The sequence below is a fragment of the Panthera onca genome, chromosome E3, assembly GCF_046562875.1.
Source record: "Panthera onca isolate mPanOnc1 chromosome E3, mPanOnc1 haplotype 2, whole genome shotgun sequence".
Classification (NCBI taxonomy): domain Eukaryota; kingdom Metazoa; phylum Chordata; class Mammalia; order Carnivora; family Felidae; genus Panthera; species Panthera onca.
Genome location: NC_138354.1, coordinates 32,367,498 through 32,395,061, shown reverse-complemented (window position 1 = coordinate 32,395,061; position 27,564 = coordinate 32,367,498). Strand labels below are relative to the sequence as shown.

Here is a 27,564-nt window from a genome sequence, read left to right as displayed (position 1 = left end):
TGATGCCTAGTGAGTTCCAACAGCCTAACATTCAATTCTGACTCACTACCAATGTGCCCAGCTTCGCCCTGGTCGTCCTGAAGTGGAGGGATATTCAGCAAGCCTGACGTTTGTTTATCATGAAGGATTTTTCTACCGTTAGGGACCAAATAAAGGTTCTTTGTGGCAACGGCTGGAAACGCAACACGAGACCTTTCTTTACACCGTTAAGAATGGACAAATAGTTCACCGAGTAAACCAAAGACTTTATTTTGTAAAAGCAGATAACACCAAAGTACTATGTAGTATCCATAAATCATTGCAAAAATAATTACTTTCAGAACATCCAATGTATAAGCTGAATCAATGGTTACAGCTAGGATTTTCAGCCAATATACAGATTTTCGTTCAAGCCCTAGGCTTGATTTCTACATATCATTCACATGCACGCCCTGTGCATATTCAGTATCAAAACGGGGACTCTTGAAAGCCGGACCCCAGCTTTATCTTGATTTCGAAGATGACACAACAGCCAACCGAGAACTCTGGTTTGCCGATTGAGTCCCAGAAATCATGTCTTCCGACGTCCTACAACAAACTGTATCTCTGAAAAATAAAATCAGAATTTAGATTCCCTTGCAACAGTCAGGTCCCCAAGCTCTCCAGCACCGTGGTACCGGGATGTGCTGAAACTGCTCTTCCTTGGCCTTTCTAACCACTGGGAACCCAAATGGGGTCCCTCTTTAAGAGCGCCATTATAGAGGTTTTTAAGAACCACGCTAAACCCAAGGAGAAGCAGTGGATGAAATTATCCATTACTTTTTCCGTTAAGGACCAAAAACAAAAAAAGAGAGAGAGAAAGTGCACTGGCAAATGGGAACGTGGTGACAGTCATACGGTTAAGAAAAATGGTTCTATAAATCCCTCCTTTCAAAATGAGGTCCCAAGGTGTTTAAGACCAAAAGGAGGTCATAAGAGCGGTTAATACAAACAATTCCTCTCCAAAAATAAAAAAAAAGCCCTTCATGGAAAGCAGCTGAGGGAAACCAGATCCATGGGTGGATCCGGCCCTACGTTTTCAGCATGCATTTCTGACCTCACCGATGTGTGTCTGGCGGGTGTGAGTAGGTCCTCCTTGCACTTAAGGAATGAAGAAATTAAAGTGAATCGGTGTGCTAATGAAAAGCCCGCCGTTACAGACTGAGAGCCAAGCCCTTAGTTTATAAGACAAGATTTTTTGTCGCCACAAGGGGGGCGGCGGGGGGGACACAGATGAGCCTGAAGGCAAGCACTCAAAAGGCTGGGTCAGCCGTATTCGGTATCTGGGCCAGAACAGTCTCAAAAAATAAGGCAACGTGTGGCTTCTCGGTTTGAGACTGTCCCCCGGAAAGGCCCCCGAGGCAAGAAAAGGGCCCCGAGGCAGCCGGCCACCGGCCAATCACCAGAAGATACTTGGACGGGGCAACGGTCACAGTTGGACGGGGTGACTTGGGGTCACGGTAGGCGGGAGGCCCTTGAACCAGCACTCAAGGTGAACGTCTTTGCGTGTCCTGTGCACGACGCCAAGCAGCAACGTCTGGGGTTCTGGAGGTGGGGTGCGTTGGCGATGTATTTTTTTGCCCCCAAAAGAAGACACGAAGGTGAAGCCCCTGGGGAGACGAGGCCGGCAAGGTGGAACCCCCACCAGGGGCGGGACTGGGTACGAGTCGGAGAGCACTTCCTGCGGCGCGCGGCTCCCTCCGGGTCTGGCCGAGTCCTACAAGCGCTTGTAGGTCCCCAGGAGAGCTTTGCAGTTGGGGCAGTAGTGGTCCACGTCCTGTAGGGCGTCCACGCAGAAGGGAATGAAGCAGCAGCCTGCCACGCACCTGGAAGAAACAAAGAGCCACACACGGAGCATGCCATCCTCCGTCAGGGTTTCAGTTCGGGACGGGGGGTGGATCCGTCGACGTCCTAACCCCCCCAGAACCTACGGCTGTCACCTTCCTCGGAACAAGGGCCTTCGCAGGTGTCATTGATGATCTCAAGATGGGATCATCCCGGATTATCGAGGTGGGCTCCCTAAACTCAATGACCGACATCCTTGCAAGAAGACAGAGGAGAGGGACACGGAGACGCAGGGAGGGACAGGGTGAAGACACAGGCAGAGACCGACGTCGTGCGGCCAGGAGCCGAGGGCCACCTGGGCCACCGGACAAGGAAGGACTCTGCCCTGAGAGTCCTCAGAGGGAGCACAACACTTGATGTTGAACCTCCGGCCGCCAAAATTGTGAGAGGATGCGTTTTTATTGTTTTAAGCCAACGGGTTTGTGGTTGTTGGCAATGGCGGCCCCAGGGCACTAATACACCAACCAACGCCAAGGCTGCTATCTCAGACAGACTGTCCTGGGTGTATCTTCAAATCCTGGCTCATCTGGGCATCTTTCAAAGTCTCAGACTGGGACCAGCAAACTTGTTTTGTAAAGGGCCCGAAAGCACATACTTTGGGCCGTCCTGCCATCGGGGCCTGAAAACAGCCATAGATACAATCTGTAAACAAATTGGGGGGGGGGGGCGGTGTTTGTCCCACTAGAACTTAAAACGGGCTGGATTCAGCCCCAAGGCTACAGTTTGCTGACCCCTGTCTAGACTGATCACTCTTCCATATGGAGAGGCTGCAACCAATCAGAATCCCCCAAAGAACAGCTCTTAACCTACGTCATCTGTTATCAGTGCACACAGGCTGGACCTTCAGATAGCCTGTGGGATAATAAGAACTACAGTTGGTCTTTGTCCCCAGTTCCTGGCAAGGAGCTCCAAAACTCTAGGAATTTCCGGAGTGACCGGAGTGCCTTCGGTCATGCAAAACAATCCCCTTTCAGTCACACCTGCTTTTATGCTAACAAGGCGACCAGGGCAGGGTTCCTGCCTCAGGATGGGGCTGCTGGGCTTCCTAGGTTAGAACTCAGGAGGGGATAGGTACGGGCTGGGGCTGTAAAAACCCTTGAACAATCTATTTGGAGAGCTTCCGGATTGAACACATCCATGGGCCAGGAGAGTGGTGCACCCCAACTCCACGGGGACAGCGGCTTGTGCGCCCGGGACCCTTCTGGACCTCACTCCAGGTATCTCTTCACGTACCTGCTGTTCATTTGTACCCTTCATGACAAACTGGTAAATGTTAAGTACAGTGCCTTCCTGAGTTCTGTGAGCCAACAGCAAACAGTTCTGTGCGTTCTAGCAAATTATCAAATCTAAAGGGATAGTGGGACACCCCATTTATAGCTGGTCGGGGTCAGAAGGATGGATGGCCCGAGATTTGTGACTCGCATCTCTACTGGGGCGCAGTGTATGGGACTGGGTGCTTAAGCTGTGGGGTCTGTGCTAACTGCAGGTACTTAAGTGTCAGAACTGAACTGAATCACAGCTGGGGTTGGAGAGCTGGTTGGTAACAGAAAACACCCCCACAGGCCATGTTTGCCCAAATGTAGTTAAAAATCACAATGCACAGGGCAGGCAGCGTAATCAACATTATTGTAATCACTTTGGTCGGTGACAGATGGTCGGGAACTAGACCTACCGTGGTGATCATTTCATAATGTATGAAAACACTGAATCACTATCTTGTATGCCTGAAACTGATCTAATAATGTCTGTCAATTATCATTCAATAAAAAAAAATCAACAATTTACAGGAAGACATTGGCTTACACAAAGCAGAAACAGGATACCGCCTGGTAAGGAAATAATCTTATGAAAAAAAATTCCCCCTATGGTCTAAGGTTACCCAAGTTCAAATAAGGTCAGTCAGTGCCTTCGAGCTAACCCTCACCACCCTCGCCAGGGTCTTACGCACACAGACACAGCTCCAAGCTGCGGGATGCATACATTCACTTATTCTATCCCCAACAACCCCTGGGGGCAGGGGCGGGGAGCGTTATCACCTCCAGTTTTCAGAAGAGGGAAACGGAGCAGAGAGGTGAAGTCACTCGCCCAGAGGCACACAGTACTGAGGCAGCACTTGACCCCACAACCCTACAACCCTGCATGTAATCAGAAAAGGAGGGAGGGACAGAAGAGCTGCCCCAATCTGAAAGCTAAGATCAGCAGAGTCTGACACTCATCAGAAGTTCCCTTTCTGGGGGCGCCTGGGCGGCGCAGTCAGTCGGTTAAGCGTCCGACTTGGGCCCAGGTCGTGATCTCGCGGTTTGCGAGTTCAAGCCCCGCGTCGGGCTCTGTGCTCACAGCTCAGAGCCTAGAGCCTGGAGCCTGCTTTGGATTCTGTTTGTCTCCCTCTCTCTGCCCCTCCCCTACCCCTCCCGCTCTGTCTCGGTCTCTCTCAAAATAAATAAACGTTAAAACAAAAAAAAGAAAAGAAAAAGAAATGTCTAAGGGTATCACCCCGCCCAGACGCAGGGGGCTGCTGTGTCTGCCCGGGAGGGGTGTGAGCAGGCGAGCCAGACGTGGCGGATGGGACAGCAGCTTCCAGCTGTGATGTGCTGGAGAGCGGTGGTCCCCCACTGGGGACGACTTCTGTCGGGGGAGAGCCTGGGGGCCAAGCACGCCGGACTTACCCCAGCAGGCACAAGCTCCCGCACGAGAGCCAGGTGAGGGCACCGGCGTTATAGGACAGCTGGGTCACGATCATCTTGTTGCACGAAGGACAGCACATCTGGACTGGACGGTCGAAAAACGACACTGGCTGCTGCACGTAGACGGTCTGCACAGCAACTGGGGGAACAGGAACGGGCGACAAGTGAACGCGGGGGGCCACCGGGACAACCAGGGGTGGGGGCAGGGGCTTGGACACCACGTTCACAGCAGCACCGCTCACCGGAGCCACCCGAGCATCCCCAGTGAGCAAGTGGATAAGCACGAAGGGACCTCTCCAGACAGTAGAGCCTCACTAGGCCTTCGAGCGACATCTTGGGGCGCCTGGGTGGCGCAGTCGGTCAGGCGGCCGACTCTTGGTTGAGGGTTCAGGTCATGATCTCACGGTTTTGTGAGTGCGAGCCCCGTGTCAGGCTCTGTGCTGCTGCTTGGGATTCTCTCTCTCTCTCTGCCCCTCCCCAACTCACCCTGTCTCTCTCTCTCAAAAATAAATGAAAAATTAAAAAAAAAAAAACACAGGAAAAAAAAGGACATTCCGACCCGCACTAGAACACGGATGAACTTTAAGGCCATCACACGGAGTGAAATCAACCAGCCACGGGACAAATACCGCGTGATTTCTCGTGGACGAGGCACCTAGAACCATCCACTTCACAGTGGAAAGCCATGGACGCCGGGGGCTGGGACAGGGGTGGGGGAAGGGCACGCGAAGCTGCTGTTCGGCAAGTTTAGGGTTTCAAGTTTTGTGAGGTTTCAAAGTTCTAGAAAGGGACGGCGGTGATGCCGCGTGAGAACGTGAACGTGCTTAACGCCGCTCAACCTCACGCTGAGAAGCGCTTTACGATGACGAATTGTACGTTACGTGTGTTTTACAACACGTGGCGTCTTTCCAGCATCATCCTGCGACGGGCTCTCAACCCCCCTCACCCCCACACAGGGCGGGTGGGGAGAAGTTCCTGCGGCCGTTTGCGGCTCAGCCCCGACCGAGCTTTCAAACTTGGAAACATGTAGCAAGCTTGCTGCCCACCCCCCCGCACTTCCCACCTTGCCCAACACAGGCTGATTCAGCAAGACTGGGGCAGGGTCCCCAAAAGGCTCTTTAAGCTCCCTAAGTAGCTCTACGAAGGTGGTCTGCGGATGGTTAATTCCAGAAACAGTGATACGATGGGGTTTCGCCTCAATTTTCTTCATCCACGGATTAGTGGTTGCCAGGGGCTGGGGGACGGGGAGGGACGGCTCACGGGTACGGGCTTTCTTTCTGGAAACGTTCTGGAATTAGCGCTGAGGGTCGCACAGGTCTGCGACTTTACTGAAACCCCTGAGTTCTGTACACTTTAAAAAGAGTGAGCTTTACGGTACGGGAATCATATCTCAGCAACGCTTTTATCTGAAAACATGAAGTAACGGCTGTTGCCAGGGTTACGTGAGATAAGGGGGGGCAGGGGGGGAAGGGGGTAAGGAACCTCAGGCCGTGTCGTGGGCGCGGTGAACCCTCGATAAATAGTTTCGTCTTTTCACACGGGGCTCCTGACGAAGTCCAACGGCCAGCGATAAGGCAGGAGTTTACCGCCTCATCGCTGGGCTGGGAACGCCGGCCCAGACTCTGGGGCAAGTCCAGGGAATCGAGGTGCCCGTGGCCCAAGTACGTAAACTCGTGCTAAAGCGAGAAAACTATGTAAAGAACACGTACAGGCGTTCACAGTCACCAGAGGTGAGCCTCGAGTGACATAAATCGTGAAGGCCTGAGCACTCAAAATGGTTTTGGTTTTTGGCAAAGCTGTGCAAGCTCGTATTCCTCTCAAAGTGACTACCTTCTGTTCCAGCTGGAACGCCATTTCTGTGATCCAGGCAGGAGGGGAAATTAACTGTCGTCCAAGCTCACAGAACCTAATACTCCTCGAAAGTCCCAGAAAGCCTCTCCTTCCAGAAAAGGAGTATGAAAGCATCTGCTAACGCTCACATGTGAGCGGTGTTAAAAATCTTTTTTTTTTTTTTTAACTTGGTGCAAGAATGAATTATTGATCAGAGCGTGATGTGAAACTGTCTAAAGTCACCTCGCTCTCTTCCAGCTGAAGGGGTCAAAGTTGCTCGAGCACGTCAACACTGGCTCCCTTTTATCAAATGATTACTCATAGAATTTTATTTTTATCTCAACAACCACTGATGTAGGCACTTGATGAGGCCCAGTTTTACAGGTGGGGAAACTGAGGCCCGAGGCCATCGGGTGAGGCCAGGAAGTCTGACTCACAACCCTTTCTCTGAACTGCTGATCTCCTCCCGAGTGGCTTGTGATACTGAATCAGCTGTGTGCCTGGGCACTCCTGGGCAGCAGGACGGCCCAGAGGGCAAGGCCATGAAGAAATTGCTGGAAGGCCGGGAAGCCAGGCGGGCGGGCTGGCGGGCTGGGACAGGGTCGGCTCACCGGTTCCTAACTCCTGGCTTTCTGCTCCCTCTCCTACTCCAGCCCCGGCCTCGGGGCAGAGGTTTGAGCCTCAGCGGGCAGGGAGGGGACCCTTACAAGCAAACCCCCCACCCCCTCCACCCCCCACTTTCCCTGGGATTGCCGTGTGCCTCTGTGGTCAGCGCCAAAGGACTGGTTTGTGGCGGACGTGGGAAAGTTCATAAACAGTACTTTATCAGGGAGACGACAGGAGCCCCACAGATGTGGAACCCGGAGGACTAGATGGAAAATTCCAGGACAGGGGGTAGAGGCCGACTGACCAGCATTTCATTTAGACTCAGGCCGAGGGACTCCGGTGGCTCCCCTGATTTCCTGCGGAGTCCCCAAAGCCAGGGCGGAGGGCCAAGGAGAGGGTAGGGGGCGCGGGAGGCGGCACGTACTTGCGTTGGCGTTGGGGACGGGCACTGGCTGGGTGTAGTACGCGGGGGGATGCATGCCCTTCCCATCTGGGCCCGTCACCAGCCCCGTGGTCGGCCCTGGCACAGGTGCAGGAGGCACGGGGAAGTAACTGTTAACCGCCACTGTCTCTTCGTAGGACGGGGGTGCGGACGGCACTGAGGAAGGCCCTGCGGCCGCCTGATAGGATCCCGGAACAGACATGTTACCTAAAGCAAAACAGAAGACACCAGATCAGAAATGTGAGCGACACCTCTCCCTCTCTCTCTCCCCCACCCCCTTCCACCCGAATCGTCCAATCCCTACCAGACAGAAAATGAGGAAATGGCTTGTGTCCAGCCGCGTCCAAAAGCCAGAAAGGGAGTTAATTAACGTCCCTCCACGACCCAAGAACTATCACCTGAACGAGGGATTCCCCAAATAAGGCTAAAAGGGAAAAAATCACCACGCCAAATCATTAGCACCTAGAAAACTCCAAGCACACATCACCCCCAAATGGAGCCGAAGCTTTTTTCTTCACCCTTCAAACTCCTGCCCAACGGTGGCCCGCCTTTCACATCTGGCGACTTCTTTTTTTACCCACTGTGGTTTTTACGGATGGGGTTTCAGGAGCCAGAAAAGACCCAGGCGTTCAAACTCAACCACAACCTATCACCAATGGAGTGTCTGAGCGAAGGAAGCCAGAAATGCACACCGTGTGATACCATTTTAATACAGTTCAGAAGCAGGCGAGAGGAGTCACAGGGGCCAGAAGTCAGGAAAGCCGTGAATCCTGCAGGGGTGAGGGGGGGGTGGAGGCTGGAAGGGGTGGGCCGGGTGGCGGGGAGTCTTCTAAGGGGCTGGTCTTGTTCTTCATGCTGGGGGGTGATCACGTGGTATGAACACTATGTGAAAATATAAGCGATACAATTAAGGTGTGTGCACTTGTCTGTTGGTAAGTTACAGGTTTCTCTTTCTCAGTTTATTTATTTTGAGAGAGACGGAGGGAGCGAGAGAGAGCAGGGGAGGGACAGAGAGAGAGAGAGTGAAAGGGAGGGAAAGAATCCCAAGCAGGTTCGGTGTGCGGGCAGCATGCAGAGCCCCACACGGGGCTCGAACTCACAAAACGGTGAGTGAGATCATGACCTGAGCTGAAATCAAGAGTGGAACGCTTAACCGACTGAGCCACGCAGGGGCCCTGTTACGGTTTTTAAAAAGTAAACACACACACACACACACACACACATACACACACACGGCTCCCATTTTGAGAAAGGAGTAATCAGAGAAGCCAGGCACATATTTCCTTTTGTGAGGGCAAAGAAAGGGTGCCCCCACCCCCGCCGCCACCTCGCAGAGCTGATGCCCGCCTAGAATTACGTGGCCTGTACCCAGAGTGCATTCCTGTCTGAAGCCCCGTGCTCAGCGGCCCCAGGGCAGCTGGAGAAGGACACAGTGCCGCCCTTTGTGTGGCTCTGTTTTTCTAAAGGGGCAGGGCTAAGGCAGCCTTAGAAGATCCATTGAAACCTGTCTCAGGAGAAATGGGGAAATGGGCTGGAGGGCGGTGTGCACGAGATCCCCTGCACTCTGCCTTGTCTTCTAGAACCCGTGGGAAGCAGAAGCAGCAATTAAGTCTGCCGCGGGGAGAAGGGGAGACTCCTTCGAGGAAGCTCAGCCTTTGAGCTGCGGCCAAAAGAGGACATTTCTCTGGGGGAAGAGAGGGGAGGGGGTTCCAAAGCAGAGACAGAGGCAAGGGAAAGTGAATCCGTGTAAAACAAAGTCAGTGAATAAAGCTAGACAGGTTGGGGCCGGATTGTTGAAAATTTGAAAGTCCTATGGAGGTGTTGGGGCTTAACTGGAGATGTCTGCCCGATGGAACCTTCTGGAAGAATGGAAATGTTCTCCATCTGGGTTGTCCAATATGGCCATCCAGCAGCTCCCCACGCACTCCCCCCCGCCCCCCCCCCCCCCCCCAGCTGCTGGACTCTCAGAATGTGGCTGGTGTGACCCGGAAGCTGAATTTTTAAATTGCATTTCAAGTTTAAGCGATTTAAATTTAGAATCTAATAGGCAGGAGCACCTGGGTGGCTCAGTCGGTTAGGCGTCCAGCTCTTGATTTCTGCTCAGGTCATGATCTCATGGTTTCATGGGTTCGAGCTCCTTGCAGTGACAGTGTGGAAACTGCTTGGGGTTCTCTCTCTCCTTCTCTCTCTCTCTCTCTCTGCCCCTCTCACACATGCTGTCTCTCTCAAAATAAGTAAATAAACTTTAAAAAAAAACATCTAATATGAATGCAATTATTGGAAAACTTATGGAAACTTTTCCACCTTTCCAAAGGACCCCTCGGCTATGTGAATCGACTTTATCTACAGCAAATTTAAGGAGCTCCGAATCTAGATCAAACATTTCTGACAAAATATTAGCATCCAACTTAGGATATGATGTCAACAGAAAACACACCCCGGATTTCAAAAAATTTTAAAACACTGACGTGAAATATTTCATTCCTAATTTTTCAAACGGACAGTTATGTTGAAATAACAATATTTTAGCTAGGTGGAGTTAAGTAAAATGTGTCCTTGCAAGTCATTTCACCTGTGTCTTTGCACTTTTTTAGATGTAGCAGCCGAAAAATTTTCAACTATCTATGTGGCTCACTTTCTGCTTCTCCAGGACGGCAGGACTATGGAACACGGGGAGCCATGGAAGGTTATAGAGGAGTGGTCCAACCCTAGGAAGTGTAGCTGAAGCTGGTGAGTAACAGAAGCAAGAAACCAACCGTGGAAGGCCCCTACATGTGGGTGGAGGGGACGGTGGGTGGCAGCTACATTCAAGTCTATTGGTGGGGGGGCAGGGGGGGACAGCTAGTCAGGAAGGCAGGGGCATCTGTGAAAACAGGTCCAGGGTTTAAAAATGGGAACCTTGTGAAAAGTGGTCACGGTATGTTGTCAGTTTCCTCTGACACAGGGAAACAGAAAAGCAGAAGGAAGAAGGGAGACAGAACACAAACATCAGCCCTGGGATCAGCCGGCAGCTGCTCCCGGCCCGGCATGGGCTCCAGGGGACTCAGGCTGGGGGCGCGCTCTGGAGAAATTCCTGACCTCGCTGAAGGTCAAGGACTCGCTGTCCCTTCGCGTCTCAACAAAGGCAGACCCCGAGCTGCCTCCACAGTTTATTCTAAAAACTGAGTCATAGAAGAAAACCACAAGAGCCGAAAACACAGGTTGTACAGAGAGCCTAAAATAGCACCGAGCACTCCGGCTGCAAGGGAGCTGCTCTGGGAGGGAAAACTATGGTCTGGGGGGGCCTTGGAGGGCCCTAAATTGTGCAGAAAAGGTTTGGGTCAAACGGCCGGGAAACAATGACTCAACTCGGAAGGCCAAATCCCTCCGCTTCAAAACCACTGCCCCTTCCTCCCAAAGTGACAAAAGGCAGCCAGAAACTGTGTGGTCAAGGGTGAACGTGGGGGTGTTGGGGGGGGCTACTTTCCCCTAAAGGAAGGAAGAAGGGCCTGCGCTTCTAGAAAACGCTTCTGGAAATCAAGGCTGGGCGGCTTAATTGTCCAGGCATCGTGGGTCTGGTGGCCACATCCTAGTTTCTGAACTTCGGGACAGTGTCTCTTGGGAACACTGACTTTGTGTCAAACAGCCACAGGATAAACACTTATAATCGTGAAAACGTACAAGAACAGGCTAGAATAGTGGGGGAAAAAAAAAAAAAACATCCAAAAACATAGCCAGCTGGTTTGAAGGCTTTCTAAATAAATTCCAGGGCCTCCCCTCCCCAGGCCCCAGGCCAGGAAATGCCACTTCAGTCCTATTTCTTTTTCTTTTTCTCCCCACATTCCCCCGTTTCTTTGTAATTTGGTTCCCCCCCCCAGGGGTGGAGGTAGGGGTGGGGGGCAGCAGGCCCGCCTAGCCGCCCACCTAGCCGCCCCTCCAGAAAGCTCTGCTCAACCAGCCTCCGCCTCCTGGTCCTCACCCCCCAACGTGAAACTCTGAAAAGGCAGCCAGCCTTCTCTCACTCCAACACACACGTACACACACACACACACACACACACACACACACAGACCTACAAGACAGATACACAGACAGACCACACACACACATACGCACTGCACGGTCACCAGAGAACCCTTCATCCCTCGCGTCCCTCCAGGTAAGGCCCCCTACGTGCTGAGGTGCTACCACAGTCATATCTGACTCCGGCACTCCTCCCTCTGGGACCCACAGGAAGGCACCTCGAGTTTCACAGAAGAGCAAAGCCACAGTGCTGCCACATAAAAGCACAGCCTTGAGAATCCCTTTGGCGGCCAGGGAGGCCAGGGAGGCGGCCACGGATCCCAGGTTGCCATCGTTACCGGGAGCCTGGGCGGGGGCGGGAATAAAGGAAAAGACGAGGGGGTGTCCTCCCTGCCTCCCCACTTGTTTAACTTTGTGATTAGGCCCCTGAGAGTGGCTTTTCTTGACCGCCCATTGAAAAGGACACGTTGAAGGCAATTCTCCATCCACCTTCCACCACCTTCCACGCATCCAGGAAACGCTCGGGGCTCGGGAGCTCTGTTTTCCCCACCTCAGAAGGGCTCCATCATCAGCGACTTTAAATCCACAAAGGCATTCCAAACCCATTGTTCAGACACGGAAAATGTCACCGGAGTGTGGCAGCCCCGGGGGGCCCGCCACCCGGGGGACCCGCGCTCAGCCCGATCCTCTGCTGTCCCCAACTTGAAATTCTGAAGACTCTGGGAAGCGGGGCCCTGCGTTTCCATACTGCACTGGGGCCCAATGTCACGCAGCCCAGTGTGGCCACGGGTCACAGAAAAGGAAAAGGACGCGTGTCTGATGCACACAGAGGCATTTCTAACACAAAAAGGCCTGGACTTGAACCTAGAAATTGGCCCGTGACTGGCTGCACCATCCCAGCCCCCACTTTATCACCTGTAAATGTGCCACTTGGAATTTTGGGGTCCCTAGCTGAAAATTCCCCTCGTTCGCAGTCTCAACGGATTTCCTCAATGAGAGATTCTCTCTTAAATGGGCAGGGAGGGGTATATAACGGATACTTATTCCTGGGCTTACAGGAATGAGTCTGGGAGTAGCTCATTCATCAAACCCTGGTTTAGAACATGATTTCTCAATCTTGTTTTCATTATAGCTGCCTCACCCCCTCCTCACCCCCAAGGAAAAAATTAAATTACATTTAAATTTAATTAATGAATTTAAATATAATTTAATTTCTACCTAACAAGAGAAATTAAATACTAAGAAATAAGATTTCGTTGGATAGGGTTGAGTTTTGGAGGGCCACACAGCACCGTACTATCTAAGACTTTTTTTTTTTAACCTCTCCCCCACCCCCCAAACCAATTTTCACTCCCCTAAGTCCCCACTGAGAAAGGGAGAGAGAGGTGGGCAATGAGGTATTTGGGGGCCCATGAGTTTTCCAAACCACTGGCATTTATTCATTCAGTAGTCCCAAAATCTGTTTCCCCTCTTCTTGCTGTCATGAACGCAGCTGTCTGAACGAATTTTAACCTTTTACTGACTGAGCCCTGGGGTCCCCTAGGTCTGTATTATGCCCAGCCTCTCATGGTTTCATCTAGTGAGTCACAACCAAGGGAGGTGGGCAGAGGGAAAGTGATCAGCCCAGGGAGCCCTCCCCTCTGCCTAAAGGGGCCAACCAGGATTGGACTGGCTGGCGCCCACTCCCTCCGGCGCTGGAGTCTTGAACCTGCAGGATTCTCCCCCAGCAAGAAAGTGAACGATGCAAAGGGTACCAGATAACCAGGCTGTTTGAACCCTATTTGGGAATCTCTGAACCCAGAGGTCCTGGTCTGAGCAAAACCTGCTATCTGTCACCTACTCCCCACTCCCCACCCCAGGCTCACACTAAGATGTGAATTCGCATTCACCCAGCACTGCATTTCGATGAACTATAACGGGAACTATAAGGGGCTCTCGTACTGCCTGCCGCCGCCTCCGTAATTGACACCCTTACTCGTCACCCCACGTGGTCCCGCTGACTCAGGAATTACCGTTGTCGTCATCCCAATTCACACACGAAATAAACTGGGGCCCACAGAGGCGAAGCTGCTTGTCCAAAGTCACACACACAGAGTGCATCGGGCTACGGTTTGAACCTGCACCCATCAGACTGCGGAAGACTTATTATTATTATTATTAATGTTTATTTTTGACAGAGAAAGAGAGAGACACAGCAATTGCGGAAGACGGGTAGAGAGAGAGGGAGACACAGAATCCGAAGCAGGCTCCAGGCTCTGAGCTGCAGGCACAGAGCCTGATGTGGGGCTTGAACTCACACACCAGATCATGACCTGATCTGAAGTCGGACGCTCAACCGACTGAGCCCCCCCAGACGCCCCTAGACCCTGGAATGCTTCTGACCTCACCCAACACCTCCCAGGGAGACACAGACACAATCAGCAGCCGTGTTTTGCACACCTGACCCCCAAATGACACGTGAAAAGAAAAACAGGGGGGCGACATTCTTTGAAGCTCTGCCTCCCTCACACGTGTAAAAAGATGCATTTTATGCAGACGCTCGCACCACACACTCAGGACGAGGGGACAAAAGGCCTGCCTATTATGGATTCCAACTCATTTTGTCACTGGCGACTTTGCAATGCAAAGCGATCTGCTTCTTTAATAAGGACGGAGTGGCGGGGCTGGGGGGTGGTTCAGGACCTTAATATCAGCCAAAGGCAGATCTCCAGGAAGCTCTTCCTTCCCGTTGTGATGGGAAGAGGTCAGAACCTCCCCAAGATACAGTGTTGTTCTGCAGCTTCATATGTACGGGACCTCACGGTGCCGGGGCGGGTCGGCCAGCTGCCTCCACACCCGCGCGGGGAAAGGCAAAGGCCCCTTCCCCGAGGAGTCTCAGAGCAGCTCAGCCTCGGCTCTTTAATACCTGCTCTGTTGAAAGAGAAGGAAAAGGCCCTCAGCAACCTGGAGAGAAGCCAGGCTGGCCGAGCCCAGCGATCCTCACATCCTGAGCTGATAATGAACCGGTCCTGAATCCTTGGGACACGGGAACAAACCCAGAGAGACCTCCTGCTCCTAAAACGTTCGGCCTGACCGGGCTCAGAACTCTCTGGAACACCCTGGTGGGACCTACTTCGGGCCTTCAGGTCCTCCTCGCTCTGTTCCCACAGAGCCGCGCGTTCGGTGTTGGCGGAGCTGAGCCCGGCTGCGGTCTGCGCGGCATCCTCAAGTCCAAGGGTAAGGGCTGACCCCGGGAAGTCTGGAGACAACTGGCAGACGGGCCTTCCCACCGCAAAGTTGGCCCCAAGAGATCGCCGGGTGAATCTTGGCAACGCGATGCCGCGGGGTGGGGGGGGGAAAGCCAGGCGCAAAGACCACGTAGGGTAGGAGTCCATTGACATGAAACGCCCAGAACAGGTAAATCCGGACCCAGAAAGTCAGGGCAGGCCAGGAGCTGGAAGGAGGGTGCTGGGAGGAAACAGGGGTGACTGTTAATGGGCGGGGGGAAGGGCAGGGGGCGGGTACAGAGGATCTGAGGCAGGCACCACGCTGTCAGCACAGAGCCCCATGCGGGGCTTGAACTCATGAACTGGGAGATCATGACCTGAGCCAAAGTCAGACACTCAACCAACTGAGCCACCCAGGCGCCCCTGCACATTTTTATGCGTCTGCAGCCTCGCTTAGATATCTCCAGACATGCCCTAGGCATGCTCTTTCCACTGCCCTCGGTTTCCTTCCTTCCCGATGGGCTGCAAATTCCCCTCATCTGTCACATCCTAGCTTGTGCATCACCTCCCCCAAGAAGCGATCTCTGGCCTTCTGAGGGGAGAATTAAACCTCTTTTTATTCTCCCTTCTTTCCCCAGGGGAGAATTAAACCTACACAGTGCAGAAATCAAGGGTGCAGGGTCTACAGCCGGACTGCCTCTGGCCAAATGGCATGCCTCAGGGCATGACTTTAGTGCCTCATTGATCCCATCCGTAAAATGGGGACACTGGTAGTTTCTTAAGGCTCTTGGGAAGATTAAATGAATCCACTTTTAAAAAAAAATTTTTTTTTTAATGTTTATTTATTTTTGAGACCGGGAGAGATGAGAGAATGAGTGGGGGAGGGGCAGAGAGAGGCAGGGAGACACAGAATCCGAAGCAGGCTCCCAGTTCTGAGCGGTCAGCACAGAGCCGGATGTGGGGCTCGAACTCATGACCTATGATATCAACACCTGAGCCGAAGTCGGACGCTCAACCGACCGAGCCACCCAGGTGCCCCTGAATGAATCCACTTGTGAAAAGCACCCAGAACAATGGGGGACACAGAAGCACTCTGCTCTATTTGTCACAGAGCACTTCTCTTTACTGGTCTTTCTTCCTGATCAGTCTGTGGGCCTTGTAAGGGCAAGCACTGAAATGCCTTCAAATCTGCATCCCTAGCATCTAGAACTAGGCTCACAAGGTCACGGGTGCTCTGCGGGGTGACCCTCTACCCCAGTGCGCCTGAGATGGAGGGGTTCCTCTGGATACGGGATTCTGGTGCTCACACGGGGAGCACAGGACAAGCTGGTCATCCTGACACTTCAACAACAAATGGGGAGAGAAAATAAGACCCATCCAGGAAAAAGGGAAAATAAGATCCCATCCCGGCATCAACGTTTGGAAGCAGACATCATTGAGGGTCTTACCCTAACACCTCCACCCAGAAGCTGAGAACGTTTTTTGCAGGAAGATGCTTATCTAATGACAAGCCTCGGTAACACATGGTCTCCTGGTTCAGCTCAAGGTTAACATGAGGCTTTGGCCAAAGTGGCACCAACCACGCCCCAGAATTGGGATCACTTGACTGGGTCTGAAACCCTTCATTTCCTCCAGGATTCCTGAGGAAGGTGGTGTTTCTCAACGGGGCACCCCGGGGATGTCAAGGCAGGAGATCGAGTCAAGACGTGGGTGGCAAAGGAAGTGTGGAGGTGGGCAGACACAAACAAGATCGAATCAGAGAGGAAAAAAAAGAAGCCACGATCTCTAAACGTCAAGATGGGCTCATTTCTATTCTTGATGGAAGCTGATGCCACTGATGAAGGTCAGGGCTGACCTGCTCTGCGAAGGTGCCCCTGGTTTGTGCCAACGCCCACTCCTGGTTCTGGCTGGGGTTACCGAAGAGAGGGAGGGGTTCGTCCTGTGACTGTAGCACCCGTCCGACATCTGGAGGACTCGTGAGCAGGCTCCGCACTGCCACCAGCCCCCACTCAGAAACACCTGTCACTCCATGCTCACTACGGGGTAACCGGATGATGACTCATTGATTCTTCAGAAATGACCATCTATCTTTTTTTCATGGTGTCAAGAAAACTCAGAGGCTCCATCCTGTACCCCAAGAGACCATAAATGTCAGCAACTGGTGCTGACGCGTGGGGACAGGACAAGTCACAGCTTGGCTGGCACCTCCCTCCTCGGGGCTCGTTTATAACCAGGGAGGACCGAAGGGATGGGCACTCTTGGCAGATGAGGGGCTGAAGGAGTCTCGGGTCATTTGTCCTTCCCACCCCCATCCCTTTCTGCTGAGATGACCAACAGGCAGGTCCAGAAGCAGGGGAGGAGGACAGAGAGACGATGCCCAACGTTCAGAGGTCTCGTGGCGCAAGAGTACAGGACATAACAGGCTTCACCGCAGACTCCAGCCAGGAACTGGCCTGGTGGAGAATCTGAGGCCGTGACCACCGAGCTCAGAGACGGTGCAGTGGGCCTCGCGCCCAAGATACCATCACACGGTTTCCAGAAACGCCCAAGTCATTCACAAGAGTGGGGAGGCACCAGCCATCTCCCGCGGGTCACTAGGAGCGGCACGGACTGCGGCCCAGCTTGCTGACTCGGAATGACGTAAGCAGGTGCGTGCGGCATGGAGAAGGGAACGTAAAAGCCCAAAAGAAAATCCAGATGATGGAATTTAAAGGCAGGTGGGATGTGTAAGAGCCGAAAACTCTGGAACTAAGCTCCCGTGGCTCAAACCCCCAACTCTGCCCCTTCTAGGCTTGGTGAACTCGGGTAAGTTGCTTCACCTCTCTGTGCCTCGGTGTCCTCATCTGGAAAATGGGCTGACAGTACCCAGCCCTCAGAGGGGTGCATGCGGATGTGCTCAGAGCACTGGGCATGACCGTTACAATACAAGCGCTCATTCTAATGACGTACAGGGAAGCGGAGTAAGGACCAGGGAGGGGTCACTTGCCCACAGTGACACAGACGTGTCACTGCCACAAGGCAGGAAGATTCAAGCATAGACAAGGCCCCCAGAAGAGGGAGGCAGGAGGGCCTGAGGAGACAGGGCTGCTCCCCCACTGGCTTTGGAACAGGAGCAAGGGGCCACGAGCCAAGAAACGCAGGTGTCTCTGGAAGCTGGGAAAGGCAAGCATGGAGTGTCCCCTAGAGCCTCCAGAAGGAACGCTACACCTTGATTTTAACCCAGTGACATCCATTTTGGACTTCTGATTTCCAGAGCTGGCAGATAATGGATTTGTGTTCTTTCAGCACCCCCCTCCCCACCCCCCCACCCCCCTGCCCCAGCTTAGGGTAATTTGTTACAGCGGCCATAGGAAATGAATACACCCACCTCCCAGCTGGGCGGCCCAGATTCCCCACCTGTGGATTCTCGAGGGGACTCCCCTCCTTCCCACAGTGGGGGCCCCCTGCACCTCTGACCACCCCCCTCCCCCGGCTGACCTGACTCTCTGAACCTCCCATCTGAACTCCCAGGCATCGGTCCGCCTGCCCTCAGTTCCAAAGGAGGCCTTCTCTGGCTCAACTTCATTTAACCCTCTGAGTGTGGCCACCCTGGCGTCTGCATGCCCGGCCAGCTCCCCGGGGACTCTGCTGTCCCCTCAAATCTTTCCTTATCAACATGTCAAAATGAACACCTCTCTTCCCTTTGCCTGGGTGCTCGGACCCTCTGTCCCCCTCCTTCTCTTCTAAGTGCCCAGGTACAGCCCCCGCCTCCTCTCCATCCCCCTGCCCCGGCCTCACTCCTCCCTCAGCCACAACCCCACTAAGCCCACTTCCCACTTCCTGTCCTCCTCTTCCTAGGCTGGAGGGCTTTCCTCATTTGGCCGAGGGCTGCACCTCTGTCTCCTTCAGGGGCTGCTCTTTCCCCACCAGCCGTCCCCCCAGAAGATCCCCAGGGACTTGGGCCTACACCCACTCCTTAACCCCATACCCTTCAAGCTGATCCTGGCCCACCCACCCTGGACAACTCCCCTGGGGGTATTCACACACGAAAAGATGCTCATCTCGCTCCAGGAGATGCAGTTAAAATGGGGCAGAGACAGACAGTCAAGCCTAGTATCGGTGAGAAGTCCTGTGGACATCACGCACCTGCTGGCAGGATGGGGTGACAAGTGCCCGTCAGTTCTGTGGTCTTCCTCCCCCAGACCCTTGACCCAGGCTCATCAGGAGAAAACATCAGAAAACCCAGACTTTCTACAGAGGACCAGGACAGTACTCCTTCAAAAACTGCCTCAAGGTCGCAGAAAATAAGTCCGAGAAACTGTCACAGACCAGAGAACGAGACCTAACAACTAAATACAATGCAGGATCCTGGACTGGATCCCGGAACAGAATCCAGTAGAAGAAAGTTCCTCCTCTGAATTCAAATAGTCTGGAGTTGGCAAAGAGTAAGGCACACCAATGTCAGTTTCTTACTCGTGACAAATACACCCTGATGCCGTGCGATGTCTATCTTACAACGGGGGGAACTGAACGGGGTGCGTGCGACTCCTGAACACTTTGCAACTTTTTCTGTAAATGTGCAATGGAGGCACCTATCAAACTGTAACATGCACGAACACTTCGACCCAACAGTTCCTCCTCTAGGCATGCAGGGGAGAGATGTCTCACGCGTGGGCGAAGAGACAAATGATGAGCCCACAGGGGCATTCACTGCAATGTGGCTAGAAACCACCTAACTCTCCATCAGCAGGAGACGGTGCACATCGGTGATGGGCCAACCGCACAACAGAACAACAGTACAGCAACCATCAAAACAGAACAAGCAAGAGTTTTATGTGTGGAAATGCATCTCTTGGATAGATCACTACATTAAAGAAAGTCCAAACAGACCATCATTTGGGTATAAGGAAGAAGGATCTTCTTATATAATGTGCATAAAATGTCTCTGAAAGGATATATAAGAAACTCTAAGGGGCGCCCGGGTGGTTCAGTCGGTTGAGCGGCCGACTTCGGCTCAGGTCATGATCTCGAGGTTCAAGAGTTCCAACCCCGCGTCGGGCTCTGTGCTGATGGCTCAGAGCCTGGAGCCTGCTTCCGATCCTGTGTCTCCCTCTCTCTCTCTGCCCCTCCTCCGCTTGCACGCAATCTCTTTCAAAAATAAATAAATATTTTAACATTTAAAAAAAAAGAAAGAAACTGGTAAAGTGGCTGTGAGCAGGGGAGGGAGGTAGACTGTGGGAAGGACAATCCTTCACCTACACCTTTGCTGATCTTCTGTGTACTGAGCCATAGCAATGCTGCATGATCAAAAACCAAATCAAGAAAAAAGTCAATGCAGTAAATTATAACTTATTAAGCAGACATCATTTAATATGTTTATTAATTATAATATATTTATAATTATGTAATTTAATTTAAAATAAAACTTTTTTTTTTTTAGTGGGGAGAAAGAGCCTCTGCAAACCTGGATCTGTCCTCCCCAGGCCAGCCTCCTGGGTCCTCCCACCCGTGGGTGAAATGATGTCATCACAGCCCTTTGTCCCCCCAACTGTCTCAGGTTGCTGGCCGGCACCTGGCCTTAGCCCCTCCCTGAGTGTTTGCAGAGTGATTAAAGCTTCTGATTACCTTTATTTGGTGAGAAAAGGTATAGACTGCTGTTTTCACTGTATCATCCCCAAAGCCATACAACAATCTCCTATTTACCAAAATAAAGTTCTTCTCTTTGAATTTTGTGCTCTGACCCAGTTCTGAAGCCTGATGGTTTATATCAGACCAGGGAGAATGGGCCCTCCCTCACCAGCCTTAAGGAATCCCTTTGAGGAGGCAAAGTTAAGCAACATAAGGGAGACAGGGGACCCAAAGGGGAAACTGAGTCCAGATTCTAAGGCAAGTGGCGGGTCTCGGGGACACAGGCGAGGGCAGGCCAGGGGGTGGGGAACAGCATGGTTAGACATGCAGAAGCGGACATAGACTTGTGTCCCGTGGGGAGGCGAGCAGCGCGTGGCCAGGAGCGTGGGGGTCCGGTCACGGGGGCCTTCCCACCAAAAAGCCGGGCCCAGGCAAGGTGGGCACCAGGCTGGACCTTCCAGGGAGGGACCCCACACGTAAGGGTTCTGCTTAATGAACCAGCAGCCCAAGAACAACTAGAAAACCCCCTAAAAGTATTCAACTCCTGCCAACGAGAGTTAGTCTCTAAAAATAAGCCTCAAAACTTAGAACACGAAGAGAAACCAGCCCCAGCAGAAGCCATGCGGGCAGCAGCGGCCCATCAGCACAGACACACGACAAAGTCCGACAGCCCAAGCCCAAGGGGGCGTCCCTCTCCCCAAATCCTGTCCGCAGGCAAGGAAAACTCCAGCCTCGTAACTTCCGGTGCTGCTTCTTTCTGACTGATGCCTTCTTTCAGCATCCCTCCCCCAAAAGTATCTGAACCATTTTCTAACATCAATTCTGCGTTTCTCTCTGCTTCCTTAAAGTCTGCAAAAAGTAAGAAAGACATACCTGGGTCGGCAGGCGGAGGTTCCGCGCTATCCCACACTGTGGAAGGTCCAGCCTGGGGCCGCTGGCAGCTCCCATCCCCCCACCCCCACCCCTGCTGTGCCAAAGCCTCGAGCCTGGGAAACCAGCACCCACTGGGTGAGAACTCTGTGCAGAGGAAGAAAGAGTTACTACCTTCCTCAGGCGCCTCCTAGGAGTAAGGTAAACACGCTTGGGCGTCTGTCTTGATGATAAATATCTGTGTTACTCGGGAGTCCCCTATTTGCTTATTTCCTCAACTCTGGCTATATTCCAGTTGACCCTGGGGAGCGGGGGATTATAACTGTCCCGTCTTTGAAAGTTAAGGGAAATATCCACCTTGCCTTTAGCAAGACTTAAGGTGAGAACAGGGTGGGAAACGTTCCCCACTGAGCTCTCTTAAGTCCTTGAGCCCCGCTCCCCTGGCCCATCCCAGACAATCCAGCCCTCTGCGACATATGCCCTCCTTAAGCGTCCTAATTGCTTCCGGTCTGCAAGTTAGATTGCGTCTCCCTAACTGGACCACATTGCACCCCTCCAGGGCAAGGTCTGTGTGCTACATTTCTCCGGGGTCCCCACAGGGTTTTGGGAAGGCGATGCCCACACTGCGTCCTCATAGAAGGGAGATATTACATGCATAGAACAGTATGTATACTCCACATACGAAAGCCAAGTCTACTGTGCAAGCTCTTTAGAAGTGTGCATTTTTTCAATACAGAAGAAAAGACAAGTCTTCCTTCCAGAAGAATTCCAAATAGTGGGTGCAGACGCTCCTCCCTCCAGGGGGTGGAGCTTAGTCCCTCCATCCCCCTCCTGGGTGTGGGCTGCATTTTGTATCTCGCTTTTAGGGGATAGTCCACCAGACAAAGACAGGAATTTTGCAATGGAAAAACCTGACAACCACCACCTCAGTCTAGTGATGAAGGTTCATGTTATTAGGACCCCCTGAGGTCATGAGACACATCCATGCCAATTCCCCAAACCCCTAACCCCAGTGTGACCAGAAGAAAAACCCCAGACAAACCCAATCTGAGGGAAATTCTACAAAATCCCTGATGGGTACGCCTCAAGAAGTCAGAGAAACAAGACTGAGGCACCGTATGACCAGAGGATGATAGAAAAGGGAATAAACGGCATGGGGTCCCAGGGATGGGACCTCAGGACAGAAAAGAGAATGTCAGTGGGAAAACTGGTGAACTCCAAACAGAGCCTGGAGTTTTGTTAATGGTGAAGCACCAATGTCATTTCCTCGGTTTGACAGAGGTACTGTGGGGATGACAAAGGACATTGTAAACAATGGGGGAAACCAGGCGAGGGGTCCCTGGGGAACCCCCTATACTAACTGCGACTCTCCTATAAGCCTAAAACTGAACCATAAGGTGAAGTGGGGCAGGCAGGCAGGCCTTGCCCAAAGGCATTCAATTCAAATTTTAAAAAACAAGTTTTTTTAAAAAAAGGGTTCTGTGTGTTTTTTTTAAAGAAAGTAATTTTTTAAAGTGTATCTTGGTGAAATGCAAAACATTACGTGCAGCCGGTTTCTGTGACCAGGGTTTCTAATATTTCTAAATGGGGAGGAGAAAGGAAAGAAAGAGAAAGAGAGGAAAAGAAAAAAAAAAGAAGAAAGGAAGGGGGTGGGAGAGAAGAGAGGGAGAGGGAGAGGGAGAGGGAGAGGGAGAGGGAGAGGGAGAGGGAGAGGGAGAGGGAGAGGGAGGGGAAGGGAAGGGAAGGGAAGGGAAGAAGGAAGGAAGGAAGGAAGGAAGGAAGGAAGGAAGGAAAGAAGGAAAGAAGGAAGGGAGAGAGAGGGAGGGAGGGAAGGAGGGGGAGGGGGGAGAGAGAGGGAGAGGGAGAGGGAGAAGAAAGAAAGAAAGAAAGAAAGAAAGAAAGAAAGAAAGAACAGAAGGAAGGAAGGCAAAAGGAGGAAAGAAAGAGAAAAGACAGAGGGAGGGAGGTAGACAGAGAGAGAGAGAGAGAGACAGATGCCTGAATGTAAGCAAATGTCCAGACCCCGAGGTTTGGGGACTCTCCAAAACCCCTCAGCTGGATGTACAAGGACGCCTGGCCACACATCTGTACCCCTCCCTTAAAACATTAGATTTCCAAACTCTCACAAAGCGGTTTTAAACACATGTGGGCGATAAACTCTTCTAAAAATACATCAGATCAACACAGAAAAGGGCAAGGCCTTCAGGGAGAAGATAAAGCAGTTTGTTTTTTTTTTAATCACCAACCTAATCCTCCTTCTAAAATCAGTTCTTTCAAGGAGAGAAAAGGAAGATTATTCAATCCTACAGCCTGTCCCCACCGTCCAGCCCCAGAAAAGGAACCCAGAGACCAGCTCCGATTGGTATATTTGCAACACTGAAATGATGGGGGGGGGGGGGGGGGAATTCCTTAAGCCAAAAAATAAAAATGGGGGGCACTCATGTCAGGACGGACATCTAAGAAAACAGCCCCTGTTGGTACACAGGTGGAGAGCCAGCTGGCAAGGCCAAAAAGATCGGGTCTTTTGCGATCTCTGGAGAAAAATGTTCTCTAACAAGAATGCAAACATTAAGTGAAACCTGATTATAAAAACTCTAAGGAACTACCAGACTCGTACATGTAGTGAATCGAATAGTGCTCCAAATTCTTAAACTGAGACTAGTTAGCAGTCTTGAAAATACACAGATTCTGCAAAAGGCCGGTTTTGTTAGAATGGAATTTAAACTGCCTACGGTTCCGGAAAAAATGTCCAAGGCGAACGGGACTTCCTAAACTCTAAATTACCACGGGGGAGGAATTTCGACAAAAGGAGAAAACGGGATCTCCTGCCTTCTTCGGAAGACGAAGCGAGAACCCTGTACGACAGTTCTTAGGCTATGTGACCTCAAACAAATTCAAGCTCATAGGAAAGATTTCAGGGCAATATTTTCAACTGCCATCATCTGGACTCAGTCTGTTTCTACAGGGGGACACGTCCCACAAATCAAAGATAAAGTTACTACAATCTGAAGGCCAGTTCAAATATGGCATAAGTACAAATTACAGTGATTCGCGAAATGGAAAAATCCTTCCACTGGGGAGGTGGGCTTCTCCTCCCTCCCCACCCCCCACCCCCACAATCGGGAGAGGGGAACTTCCCTCTGGATTCCTGGTGAAACCACATCCCCAAGTTTCCACAGGAATGATGAGTTTTGATGAAACGGCACGAGAACACAAACACGACTGCATCGGGATACAAAATTGTAACGGACCCTGATTACAGCTTCAGAAAAAAAAAAAAAAATACAACAAAAAACAGGCTCCATGATAACAGACCAAGCCGTGCAACAAGGTAAACTGAGGCTAGCTGTTTGGTTCACAGGCTGAGATCGTCCCCGATCTTCTTTAACTTCCACACTTTCTGCAATATTGTTATTTTTTACATAACTTTCAGAAATATCACTGCATCCTCTACAAATAACCTCCCTGCACTCAAGGTTAAGGCAAAAGGCAATGATAAGCTCTTAAATTTATTCCAGGAACACTGACAATTCTAAAGTTCCCTGAACTAAGCAGCTGAAATTCTTTGGCTGTTCCTTTCTCGAAAGTTAACACCTATAAGGAAAGAAGACATAAAGGACACAGTGCCTTGAGCCTTTAGGATCCTGGTGAATTAATTTCCCACCCACTACAGGGAAGCAAGGAACCACCAAGCAGATACCCTCTATATTTCCTTTCTTCTGTCTGTGCCTTTTTTTTTTTTTAAGATTTTATTTTTAAGTAATCTCTACACCCAACATGGGCCTCGAACTCACAACTCCGAGATCAAGAGTCGCAGGCTCCACCGGCTGAGCCAGCCAGGCGCCCCTCTGTCTGTATCTTAAAGCCTGTGAAATCACACACAGTTCTTCTACTGAAATAACCTGCACGCAGGGACGACTACATTAGCCAAGGGAGTGTTATCACGGCGGCCCAGAATACAAAGATTCGAATAATAAGACATTGTGTGGACCCAGGAAAGTACCACTTGGAGCTCAAGTAACAATTTTAAGGTTAAGCAAACACCCGTCGAGCTCAGAACGGACTATGGCAGGCCAAATGGGCACCAAGGACATCATAAACACGTCCGCACCAGAGAAATGCAGAGTTAAGGGGGTCTCTTTGCCTGATGAGACGGACCCCCTCATCCACTGGGCTGTTTTCATTGCAATAAAAGCAAAAACAAATACAACACAAGTTGCAGTGCCCGGACTCTAGGACTCCCTCTCATGAATCTCCTTTCTTCCAACCATCACTGGAGCTCTGGGTTGATTCATGGTTGGCAGCAGAATTTTAAGTCCCAGATGGGCACCAGCCCATTCTCACAGTGGCATTGTGGTTAATTAACAGCAAGAGTATGTGCTGCTTAGCTCCTTGAAAATTAACTTAGGCTGGAAATGCCTTCTGGCTCCTTCCCTCCCAGTGGTTCCCCTTTTACCACCCAACCCTCGTCTTGTCTGTGCCTCCTCTGAAACTTTGCTGAGATCCTTCTGCTGCTTCCACATGTCCCCCCACGTGTCCACATATGCTCAGGCCTTGGCTTTGCTACTAAACCCACAGTGGCTATCCTGGCCTCTTGCTCACACCTCCCTCCTTTCCACTCCCCTCAAGCTCCTTCCAGGCATTAGAGAGCACTGACTTTTTCACCTGCATGTGTTTCCACTTTTAACCCACAGCGTAAATCCTTCAGGACCAGGAGCCATTTCTTCCAAGTCCTTTAAAGGGCAAGGGCGGCACTTTGTTTCTTCACAACCAGCCCATAAAAGAGACTGAAGGAGTAAAGGGAGGTATACTCACCAAAGTATCTAGTATTTTAGAGACCTAAGAAATTGATCCTGTTTCAGATCAATCACCCAGTCACGTAATCCGCAAAAACATTACAAGGATACTTTTTCAAATGTGAACAAAAGCATCTATTATTAATGCCTTAAAGTAACAGGAAAGAGAGAAGACGGGCCTCTCTCATAGTAGATCTACAATTAATGTTTCTTAGAGAGTCTGGTGCACTTTTTGATCCCACACAAAGGCTGGCTGAGCGGTAAGCCAAGTACAGCAAGGGTGTTACTTCATGCAGGTAGAACAGGTCACCTGCTCTCCAGAGTCTGATCCAGCTACGAGAAAACCAAACACGGTCGTGGAGTCCCAGATACCAGCTCATGCCTCTCTTTACAATGGAATCCAGGTTAGTCCTACTTTAAAAGAACCACCCTAGAAGGCTGCGGGTGGGGACAGGAAGGTAAGCAAGCAAGCGAGGCAGTCAAGCATACAATCATGCAAACCATGCCCTCGCTTAAAAAGGGCCCCCGGGGAAACTGCAGGGCCAACCCGCCTTCCAGGCTGCCCCTGAACCAGCACCAGCCCCCCAGGCCAAGGCCAGGGTTTGTACCCCCTGGGGAGGGCTGGTGGGACAGTCTAACCTGATGGGGTAAGGGAAGGCCCTTGACTTCCAGAAACTGGATTTCCCAACCAGCAAGCTCAGTCCAACAGGTAATGACATCAGCCCCACGAATCGGAAGCACAAAAGTGATCAGAAAACTAGTGAAGGTCCAACTGGCCTGAGCCCTGGAATGCTCAGCCTTTCTAGAATGGGGCCATTTCCCTATCCCCTGACCTTGACCAACACCACTGCCCAGATCCATACTGACCTGGAGAGCAGAGGGGAGGAGGCCACCTGCCTAGCTTGGTCGGGAGGGGTGATGTCCACCTCCGCCACAAGTTCCCCAGCCGGAGCCACCAGCACGCATCGGGCACCGCCAGTAGGTGGGTCTGTCGGGGCTCATCCCTGAGCTCACCGGGTGCCCACCTTAACCCGCGGGGAAGGGGTTTGGCCAGGGCCAAGGCTCCCTTCTCACTGTGTCCGGACTTTCGCCTCTCGGGGGCTCCCTCGGCCCCCAGGTGTCCACAAAGGCACGCGCTGACAGTGGCAGAGGCAAAGAGCGCCGATGCCGCGGCCCATAAAAGCCGACTTTCCGGGACCGGCGTCCGGAAATTGTTTCGGACGACCCCAGCGCTGGCGCTCGGCCCACTCGTCGGGGCAGGGACGGAACCCGGCCTGTCCCACGGCCGGGACAAGCGCCGGGAGGCTGGACACCCGGCCCCGGGCGGGCCCCGCGCGCCAGATCTCGGCCGGTCCCCTACGCCCTCCACCCCGCCTCGACCCCCGGGGCCCGCCGGAGCCCCCCCAGCCCCGCGACCGGCGCGATGCCCCGGGTCTCCCGGCCTCGGCTGCTCCCGAGTCCGGGGCCAGTGCTCGCGCCGCCGAGCCCCGCTCCCTCCCGGGCCGCCGCGCCCCCCGCCCGCGCCCGCACCCGCGCCACACTCACCGCCGCCCGCGCAGCCAGTCGAGCCGGGAGGTCTGAGCGAGCCGCGCAGGCGGGCGGCCGGACCGGGGTGGGGCGGGGCCGGGGCCGGGGGCGGGGCCGGGGGCGGGGCGGCT

The 27,564-nt window shown here is 52.4% G+C and overlaps 1 protein-coding gene across 1 annotated transcript; it reads right to left on the bottom strand.

Moving 5' to 3' along the window:
- Nucleotides 1-224: 224 nt before the first annotated feature.
- LITAF (lipopolysaccharide induced TNF factor) lies at nt 225-27,564 on the bottom strand. The gene is made up of 4 exons (XM_060648511.3): nt 27,452-27,564; nt 7,408-7,632; nt 4,530-4,686; nt 225-1,844 (listed from the first exon to the last, which is right to left on the bottom strand). Exons 2-4 carry the CDS (start codon nt 7,625-7,627, stop codon nt 1,736-1,738), a joined length of 486 nt encoding a protein of 161 aa, XP_060504494.1. The 5' UTR covers nt 7,628-7,632; nt 27,452-27,564; the 3' UTR covers nt 225-1,735.

Coding starts and splice junctions, on each gene's coding strand:
- LITAF (XM_060648511.3), bottom strand. CDS start 7,627: ATGTCTGTTCCGGGATCCTATCAGGCGGCCGCAGGGCCTTCCTCAGTG. Junction 4,687..7,407: donor CGTCCCCAACGCCAACGCAA/GTACGTGCCGCC, acceptor CTGTTCCCCCAG/TTGCTGTGCAGACCGTCTAC. Junction 1,845..4,529: donor GGGAGCTTGTGCCTGCTGGG/GTAAGTCCGGCG, acceptor TGTTTCTTCCAG/GTGCGTGGCAGGCTGCTGCT.